We start from the raw sequence: 10,926 nt of genomic DNA, 5'->3' as shown, positions 1-10,926 counted from the left end.
TAATTATTTTTTTAACTACAATCTCGTTATGATAAAATAAGCATATTTGTACACTAGTCTAATATATTTATAACCTTTGATTCTACAATTGTAAGGCTTTAATTTTTTATATATTAGACTTTGTTTGGTTTATCATGTGGGAAACAAATATTAATCATATAGATTTATTTCAATACTATATGTTTTTAATTTATACTTTACTTTTTTTCTTTCTTTTTTTAATTTTAGAAGTTTGTTATATATCTTTATTTTAATATTATAATTTATCTTTTAAAAATTGTAATTCTTGCAATTTATTTGAATCTCTTGGACTTGTTGCATGATATATATTTTATGAACTAAGCTTCTATAAACAATGGTTATATCTTTGTTTAGTTTATACATGTTACTTGCATACTTGTTGGTATAATCATGCATTTTGTCTTTCTTGTTTAAACATAATGTTTTGACATAATGCATGTTTAATTTGAACTAAAATAAACAAAAGTGTTTATTTTTATCTTGTATAATTTAAATATTTTTGTTTATCAAGTTTTTCTATTTCAAGTTTTATATTATATTACTTGCTTGTTGTGGACCTAAAATATTTATTTATAAATATTATTAGCTATTGTTTTTATAATTTATATCGTGCTTTTTAACTCAAGAATTGATTTTTCTAACCAATATTACTTCAACAAATACTACTTCGGTAATGAGGATCTCACCATTATATTTTTATGGTGCAAAGTGAGAAACCTTAAAAGTTCAATGGTTTGAACTTTAAATTGTGACAACATAAAATGTTGATTTATATGCCCACCTTAAACTTGGCTAAGTTCTTGTAGGAAAAACATTAAGTTGTCAAATAATAAATTTAATTTCATTGTTATGATAGCTTTGGATGTATGGAATCATAGTGATTTCACAAATTAAAAAATATATATTTTTTGAATAGATTAAACAATACACAATATGATGTATATAGTTCAATTAAAAGTGCATAGGCACTTTGAAAAGCTCTTAACAAAACGTTCAAGGTTGAAGTTGTCGTTATGAAAAGGCTAATAGTCGGTAAATTTCTAAATCTAAGAATAACATCAAATTTATATTGCTAGATTTGTTCTTGTATACAACATTTTCATGTATATATTATTATTTACATATACAAAAAAGTTAGTGCAGTGAATAAATACAATCTAGTAAGTTTCTGTCTAAAAAAATTGGGTTTTAAGTGGAGCCGTTTGTGACCCCTTTCAATCTTTCCTGACAACTTATTTAGTGAAGACATTATTCACATGATACTATTTTTATATACGCTATAGTTTATAAGTGAAATGGTGATAAATGAACAAATTACAGTGAACAAAATAATATTTAACAAAGCAACCTAAGAAAATAAATTATTATTGAAACCAATATCAACGAGGTTGAGAACCTTGCTAATGAATTTTTAGAAATGAACATGTTTTTTTGTTTTTTAAAGTCAACTTGATTATACAATTATGAGCAGTAGTGGGTTCATACTAGTGTTACAGGACATTTATGTGCCAAGAAGGGGATGTTTTCTACTTACAAAGAAGTGGATGGACACAACTTATACATAGAGAACTCAGTAACCTTTAAGGTACTAAATGTTAAAAAGGTCATATTGAATATGACATCTAGAAAGCTGCTCACATTCAACAATGTATTCATGTTGCTAATATTAGGAAGAACTTATTGTTGAACAAAAATAGATTTAAGATAGTGTTTGAGATTGATAAATTTATACTTAAGAGTGATGTGTTTATATAAAAAAGGCATCATTATGATGACCTCTTTAAAATGAATGTAATGACCATTGATGAGAATAAGAATAAAATTGTATCTTCTTCTTATTTGATTAAGTCTTGTGATGTGTGGCATGACAAGTTAAGTTATGTGAATTATAATTCTATGCAAAGGTTAATAAATCATGAATTATTATCAAATATGATTTTTTATTTTAAAAAAATCCTAAGTGAGAAATTTGTGTAGAATCAAAATTTATAAAACCTTATTTTCAAATCACTCAGATATTGGTGATTTAAAGTTTGTGCAGACTAGAAGTGAAAAAGAAAAGGTATTATATTACTTTTAAGATAATTACACAAAGTATTGTTATAACTATTTACTTAGGAGCAAGGATAAAGCTCTTAATATATTTAAACATTACACGAATAAAGTTAAAAATCAACTTAACAAAAAGATAAAAGTAATAAAAAGTGATAAAGGTGGAGAATACAAAGCACAAATTGATGAGTTATGTTCCCAGTATGGTATTATCCTCTAAACTACTACTCTTTATTCACCAAAATAAAAATGACATTGCAGAATATAATAACTGAATATTAAAAGAAATAATGAATGTCATATTGATAAGTTTGAAAGCACCTTAGAACTTATGGGGGGATTCAATTTTAATTGTCAATTATAAACTTAACAAAGTACCTCATAAAAAGTTAGATAAGATACCATATGAATTGTGCAAAGGTAGAATACCTTCCTACAAATACCTCAAAGTATGGGGGTGTCTTGCAAAGATATCAATACTTGATCCTAAAAGGTTTAAGATAGGATCTAAAACTGTGAATTATGTATTTATAAGATATGCATACAATGGTAGTGCTTGTCAATTTCTTTTATATAATTTAATTAAGGATATTCATTCTAATACTATTATAGAATCAAAGAATGTTATATCTTTAAGAATGTGTTTCCATGGAAGGAAACACAAGAAAATTATTTACTTAAGAGAATGATTATGGCTAGCTCAAGTAATTATCATCAATTAGAAGATGATGAAGTTGAGTTTAGAAAGAGTAAAAGAGTAAAAATGATCAAAATACTTAGTTTTTGATTTTTTTAACATACTTATTAGAAAATAAAACTTGAACCTACTCTGAGGCAATTTCCTATCTGGAAGCTTTTTATTGGAAGGAGGCAATCAATAGTGAAATTAAATCCATTATGAATAATCATACATGGAAATTAGTGAAACTTCTTCTTGGAAGTAAGCTATTAAACCATAAGTGAATCTTTAAAAGAAAGATGAAAGCTGATGACATTATTGATAAATATAAAACTAGACTTGTTGTTAAAGTTTTTAAACAACAAGAAGGTGTGAATTATTTAGACACATATTCACATGTGTCAAGAATAACTTTCATATGAACATTAGTAGCCTAACTATTAATAAGCTATGTTATTGTATATTTATGTGTGGACGATATGCTAATTTTAGGCAATAATGATCATTTGATCAAGTCTACTAAGAAAATATTAATTAACAAGTTTAACATAAAAGATTTAAGTATTGTAGATGTCATTGTAAATGTCATACTAGAGTATGACATCTAATGGAATGGTATTGTCCTAATCTCATTATGTTGAGAAAATTCTTGAGAAATTTTTTAAAGATGACAATAGCACTGTCAAAATACCAATCGATATAAGTGTATATATGTCTAAGAATAAAGGTAAGAGAATAAACCAATAGGAATAATCTCGAATAATGTATGCTATGAACTCTACAAGGCCTGATATTGTGTACTTAGTAAACTTAGTAGATTTACAAGTAATCCAAGTATGGATCATTAGAAGGCTAAAATGGTACTCAAGTATTTATGTACACCTTGAATTATAGGCTATACTAAATTGGTTACTCGGTAGTACTAGAAAGTTATAGTGCTGCAAATTGGATATTCGACACTAAGGATTTGAAATCCACAAGTGGATGTCTTTGTACTTGGTGGAGCAGCTGTGTCATAGAAATCCTCCAAACAAACATGTATCGTTATATCCATGATGGAATCAAATTTTATTGCTCTTGATAAAGTTAGAGAGGAGCTGAATGAATTTAAAATTTCTTAAAAGATATTTCATGTTGGCCAAAACCAGTGCCAACTATTTTTGTCCATTGTGATAGTTAGCCAGCAATTAGAATAGCACAAAGTAGTATGTATAATGGGAAGTTTAGATATAATAACATTAAACACTTGCTCTCAAATGAAATTATTTTTATTAACTATGTAAACTCAAAGGAAAATATTGTGAATCCACTAACCAAAGGTTTAATGAGAGAGCTTGTGTATAATTCATCGAGGGGAATGGGCTTAAAGCTTTTTAAAAGATGAAAAGGTGTAATGATGGTAACCATACTTGGTTGATTAGAGATTCCAAGATCTAGGTTCAAATGAAAAATTAAGTCTATAACAATCTCAGTAACACTAAAAAATTATTATTTCCTGATTATTTTTATGATGAAATAAGTGCTAGCTACAGCGTGATTAATGATGAACTTAGCTCTTAATGATTTTCATATCTTGGTACACTAATTAGGGTACCAAGAATACTCTTAATGAAAGATCACATATACGAGTGTGAAATATGGTCATTTCTTTGAGAATTTCGATAAAGGCTAAATTCTCTAAAGTATTCATAAATTCAAAAGTCGTTTTGGGCCAAAATTAACACAACAGTGAAAACCAAAGGAAATATCTAGGCAGAGAACTATATGAGTACTATTGACTTGGTTTACATAAAAAGCTGCATAGTTCAAGACATCTTGTTTACTATTTAGCCGAGTATATCAGATACTATTTCACTAAGAAAGGTTCAAAATCAAAAGCTACCTATCTTGATGTAGTAATCTAACAAATCAGTATCTCTCAACAAATCTTTAAATTGTTTTTAAAATAGTGAGACAATTTTCATTCTTGTTGGGGGTTGTTGGAAATTTGTTTTGAATAAACAAATTATGAGTGAATGAGAAATTAATCTAAAAAAACCCTTAGTTTTCCCACTCAAATAACCCTTGATTTTTCTAGATTTAATTATTGATTTATGGTGGCTAATCAATTGTTGATAATGGTGAGAATTAATTCTTATTAACTCTTCAACCCTTAAACCCTTAAACTTTCAAAATTCATTATAAAATGAAGGGTGAAAGAAGAGTTTAAAATAAGAATTTTTCATATTTTTACACTCTTCCCCACCTCATATTTTAGTGTTTTATTTTCATTTTATGCTTTGGTTTTCCTCTCAAATCCAGAGCTTAGATTTTTTAGTTTCATATTCTTTGGTTCAAAGATCTTGATTTAGAAATGTATCTAAACCAAGATGATGATATTAAAATCTTGGAAGACATATTATATATATATATATATATATATATATATATATATATATATATATATATATATATATCTTAATTGCACAAATAAGAAGCACCAAGTCTTAAAAACAATATTCATTATTGATAACAATAAAAGATTCATTACTTTAAAACACTTTAAGAAGTAAATACCTTTCATTATAAACTATATATTAACTCTAGTATTTTCTAGGATATTTTTTGTTTAACATAGTTTTATGATGATAAACTACCAATTCATACTAATTATGTTTTTTAATTACAATCTTATTATAATAAACTAAGCAAATTTGTCCACTAGTATAATATATTTACAAAACTCCTATCTACACCCCTCGTAGAAAATTTTAACTCGAATGATAAAACTTTTAACTATAAAATTTGCATCTTGTTTGTTCCGGTGGCTGGCGGTCAATCTTTTTTCTTCCTTTCTATTTTAACTTCATCGTTAGTTTTTTTTTTTTTTTTTTTTTTAATCACAAAAAGTTAAACCCAAGTCAACTCCAAATTAGATACCAAAATCATACCCAGCTTAAAGGTCTGAATGGAATCTCAACGGGCATACTTTAAAACCTACCTCCGAAAGTTTGTTGGCTTACAGTACAAGTATTAGTATTACTTTCAAACTGCCGCTTCTTACACAGAGACATGGTTTGGTTGAATATCATTTATATAATTAGTATCCTCTTTATCCTCTTCAAAGAATGACACTATAAGTGGGATTGTATTTCAGACTAGAAAACGTCCTCTAATGGTGAATTTCCTCCTCGATTGATTTTTTTTTTTATCAAGGATAACATCCAAGATTGTTATTTAGCCATATAATAAAACATGGGAAAGCAAGAACATACCGCATGATGAAAGAGGCAATCACATGATTCAGTTAAGAAATCTACTAATGTTAGGAAAAATAGAATCAGATCTCAACATTTTAGGAGCTCTTGCAATGGCTACACAACTCGACTCCACCAACAATCCCAGACACTGTTAGCCCAAATCACCTAAAAAAAATGATAACTAATACTAAAAAAATTTAACAACAAATAACAACACGCACTTAGAATCTAGTCAGCTAATACATTCTCAATCCCCTTATTAACACAAATTATCGACTCTTATTAAGCATAAACAGACCCATAAGACAATGCCATCAACAACACTGCAGCTTGCTCTTCTTCACCTAGCTTTCTTCTTTGCATCAAAACTTCTCTGCCCAGTGCCAATAATCTCTGCTTTGATCCATCACCTAATTGCTTGTTGTTGTTGTTACTTGAGCCATTATTATTGCTTCCCTTTTTGGCTCTCTTGTCATTTGCTGCCCCTTTATTCAACCCTAAAATATCCCTCTTCTTCTTTCTGCTTCTAATCCCACAAGCATTACACAGCGACTGCAAAAGATAAGAAAAGAACAGAAATTTAATATCACATCAAAGGGCATACAGAAATCATTAAAAAAAGGCCTGATCTGATCTATGATTAAATTAAATCACCTTTGGACCAGCTGGACCACCTCTCCAAAGTGGAGTCTTTGAAGTACCACAATCAGCACAAGTTTTTTTTAGCGGGCTCTCTGTTTCTTGTGAATTGATACTCATTTCTTCAGACTCTGATCCCTGAAAACAATAAGAGTGAAAAAAATCAGGTCTGATTTGGATCAAGATTGATAAGAGATCAGATCAATAAACCAGCTAGAAGCTACTCACTTTGTCAGCTGGATCCAACATTGTAAGGAACAAATGTTGAGATCTAAAGACAACCCAGTTCCTAAAACACGATTTTCCTCAAGCAGGTATTGAATAACACTAATGATTGAGTTTGAACTTCGAAAGTGGGGATTCACTAAGAGCTCTACTGATCAGAACAGGGAGATCTGACAGGATTTGTGGATTTGGAGGAAGAGAGATCAAGAGTAGAAGCAAATCAGTAACTCAGACAAGCACGCTACTAATGTGTAAGGATCAAGAATCAGGAAATGGTTTGGTGAGTGATAAGAGTGTCGATTTTAAATGAACCGACATTCACCGAGGGGGGGAGAGAGAGAGAGCCGACAGACACACACAACAAACCGCACGCTGGCATATCTAAACGAAAGGGGCTTCTTTATAAATGGGACTCGAAACCCTAGCCTGTCCGAATCACCAAATGACATAAATGCCACTGCTTTTTTGAAGCCTTTTGACTTAAAGACCACCCGCCAAAAAGAAATTGTTGCTGAAAACAAAAAGGGCGCCATTGGGTGGGAATTATTTTTTGTCTCAACCAAGAAAAAGAGAAAAAATATTGGCGCCAGTATGGAGGGTTTTTTGGCTCGCAAAATGGCTGCTCTATTTTGATAGTTTTATGAAGAAAATGATTGTGTGGTCATGTGTTCCGTCTTTTACTGTTTAATTTGGTCAACATGGAGGCTGCTTTACTATTTTTTATTTTATTTTTTCTAGGAATAAATTATTTTCAACATCCTCTATGTGGACATCACGCTTGCATCTTAGCATTTCATAATAATTTACAACATTTTTCACTTAATAATTCAAGATTATTATATACATTACGCATAAGATTAGTTTTTCTCCAAATAACGTGCCATTTTATCACATGCTGAAATAGATGTTATGAGGAAGTACCCTTTATGTTTAAAACAGGCATCAATAAGGGCATCCAGACACCAAGCTTGGCAATATCTATGTCCTGCTGCTAACTTTATGATAGCACAAGTACAAATGATAATGACAATCTTGGCAAATTCAGTAGCTTAAACTTCAAAGTGAGCTTTCCCTGACAAACAAACAAGACATTGATGTTTTTCCGCTATGCATAATACATAATTAAACTATTAATCTCACGACACATGTATAATTGTTTTCGGGTTGAGGGATAAAATTTCTTGATAATTCCTATGCTTTTTTCATGGTGAGTACAGAATTAAAAAGTGCTGTGACAATTTATTTTGCTCTTACAAAAATAAATCATACAACTAGTTATTAAGAGTAATTTATTAATTTTGCCGGGTTTATTAGTCATTATCAAATTTAGAAGAGGCAAATAAGTCTTTTTACACTTCTAAGGCATGCTGAATTGACTGTTTTTACCCTTAAAATCATTTTAAAAAGGAAATTAGCGTGCAAAGATGTTTTTGTATTTTCAATTTCTTAAGCATAGTAGAATCACTTAAATACCCTTAAAAAGTTTAATGTTTTTTAACTCACATCCAGGGGTATTTTTATATTTTTTATTATGGCTTTTTTGTCATAATCAGGTTGATGAATTGGCATTTTAGTGATTGTATAAATATAAATATTGATGTGACCTCAGAAGGTAAGAATCCTTGAATCCATACGCAAGAAAGAATAACCAAAAAAAAGCTAAAAATCAAGTTACGATAAAGAACCCTACACAATGATTACATGAACCAAGGTGTTTAAAGTTATTGGATGAAAAACAACCCAACCCTATTATTATAATGAATCATGAACTGGTTGTATAAAGGAAGAATATCGCAAAGACAATTGATCTTTGATAAATCCAAGAAAAGTTCAATGAGTAATAATTAATACTTAAAAGTGCATTTTTAACAAGGTTTTATATCATCATTTTGCACTTAAAATATCAATAACTCCTTAACTAAAACATGTTTTATAATAACATACCTAAAAATATAATATACCTTTAATTTATGGTAAATATTTATCTTAAATGCAGGCCTATCACATAAATAAAAAGATTGATTGATGAGTTTAAGTATTGAAATTGAAATGACAAAGAGAGGGTCAAACTCAAAAAAGAGATGTCGGTGCAGTCCACACTGGAACAATGTTCGGTAATTGGGTCATATCTCGAGTTCTAAATGTCCAAATGACCTCAATGTTTTGGACAGATTCAGTAAGACATAGGCCTGTAACTTTCATGTGGAGTCCAAGATTTAAAAAAGGCTATTTTCAAGTCCAAATTATAGCAACAGCGAAGAAGTTCGAATCTGTCCTACAGCCTAGACATTGTTCAGTGTTCAGCCCATATCTCAAGTTCTAGAAGTCCAAATGGCCTCAACTTTTTTTCCTGAAAATATAAGACAATTTTCTATAACTTTCATGAGTGTAGATGGTTTGGTTCCTATTCTGATGCTAGCAATGACGTTTTATTCAGATAAGAAGATAATGATTTTCAGTAAGTTAAGAGTTGGCCACTCACTCAATAATTAGACATCAAATTAATAGTTTCAAATTTTGGCCTATAAAAGGAGGCATTTGCCATGCATTTAGGAGCTTTGTTGTTCAGATCAAGAATTTTCTCTTGTTCTCTCTCTCTTTACATATTTTTTGTAATTCTTAAGTTTTGCTTTCATTAATATCTTGTTTATGCTTTTCATTTCCTTTCCTTTACTTAGTTAACTTGTATCTTATTTATGTTTCTCTTCTTCATTATGTTTAACTATGTTTATTATGTCAAGGTGAAAAGGTTTCACTAATGGTGTTAGAATATGTATAGTATAAACTCAACATAGACTCCAATGTTTATATCCAAGAAAGTTTGTTGTTAACATGTCTTATCTTTTTATCTTATTAATTCTTAATATCTTGCTTGTTAAATGGTTAATCTAGATTTGTGTTGTATAACACTTGGTACAACAAATGCTTGGCACTCTCATAGCCCAACGTATGGTATTACCTACACCTGTGCTATGAAAGGAACTTGATTTGTTATTAACATAATTTAGGCATCATAAATTCCTGACAATATTTAAAAGTTTGGTGTTACTTAAATAAGATAATTAATATGATCATGTTAACAATTTATAATGAGCTATTAATGATAAATCATCCGATCGGAACCTCCTTTGTGTGTGGTTTCCAGTTGAATAATAAGAGTTTATAATATACTTGTTTGAAATACTATTAGTGGATCCTCTAACCTTGACATTTGTTTTTATAATTGTTTAATCCTTACATTAATCTTTCATCTCAAAGTTTTCATCAACTTCTACTTCTTCTTCTTTACTACTACTACTACTACTATTCTTATTATTATTGTTGTTGTTGTTGTATTATTGTTGTCTATAATTTATATAATTAAGCTCCCTGTGGTTCAACCCCGATCTTGCCGGGTTATTTATTACTTCGACACTATTACACTTGGAAGAAGACATCAATTTTTTGGTCGTGTCAAGTAACCAAAAGTATAAGCAAAACCTCACACTCACAATAATAATTTCCAAAACCAAAGTCTATAAGAAAAAAAAAAACCCTCAATACATGTTAAATAACTCTATTTATACTAGGTGAAACATCCTAAAAATATTGAAAAAATAACAAAAGTTCTACAAAAAAATAGAAAAAAAAATCATATCAACTAGGAAATTAAATACAATTCTTGTACAATAGCTTCGAGTCTTTATTATAAGGCCTTTTTTATGTTAGATCATTACAAAATTTTAACCTTATAGAAGAAAAGGTCTTTAGAATTTTCTAAAAAAATTTTAGTTTGATTCAACTGTTAGATAAAACAAATTAATCTTTTTAGCATAAAACCATACATTAAAAAGAATACGTTCAAAATTGCCTCTAATGTCCTTGAAAAATAAGAATTGCTATTGCATAAGGAATCCTTGAAAAAATAATGATTGTTTCCTAATTGATTTTCTTAGGAAAGTAAGGAACTTTGCAAAATAAAGATTTCACATGTAATTAGATATTTTCCTTGTAAGAATCCACAAATCACATGAAAAAAAAATTATTTTCTAATTTTTCTTGTTTTTTGATAGATTTCAAGCTTGTTATCAA

General features: G+C 29.2%; 1 protein-coding gene across 1 annotated transcript; it reads right to left on the bottom strand.

The window, feature by feature from the left end:
* Positions 1-6,030: 6,030 nt before the first annotated feature.
* LOC118059277 (GATA transcription factor 15) lies at positions 6,031-6,982 on the bottom strand. Its single transcript, XM_035072118.2, has 3 exons — positions 6,859-6,982; positions 6,646-6,768; positions 6,031-6,543 (listed from the first exon to the last, which is right to left on the bottom strand). Exons 1-3 carry the CDS (start codon positions 6,877-6,879, stop codon positions 6,274-6,276), a joined length of 414 nt encoding a protein of 137 aa, XP_034928009.1. The 5' UTR covers positions 6,880-6,982; the 3' UTR covers positions 6,031-6,273.
* Positions 6,983-10,926: the final 3,944 nt, after the last annotated feature.

This window comes from Populus alba, chromosome 8 (assembly GCF_005239225.2).
Source record: "Populus alba chromosome 8, ASM523922v2, whole genome shotgun sequence".
Classification (NCBI taxonomy): Eukaryota; Viridiplantae; Streptophyta; class Magnoliopsida; order Malpighiales; family Salicaceae; genus Populus; species Populus alba.
The sequence above is the reverse complement of the archived record's forward strand: the minus strand, read 5'-3'. Positions and strand labels throughout refer to the sequence as shown.

Coding starts and splice junctions, on each gene's coding strand:
- LOC118059277 (XM_035072118.2), bottom strand. CDS start 6,879: ATGTTGGATCCAGCTGACAAA. Junction 6,769..6,858: donor TGTTGGATCCAGCTGACAAA/GTGAGTAGCTTC, acceptor TATTGTTTTCAG/GGATCAGAGTCTGAAGAAAT. Junction 6,544..6,645: donor GTGGTCCAGCTGGTCCAAAG/GTGATTTAATTT, acceptor TATCTTTTGCAG/TCGCTGTGTAATGCTTGTGG.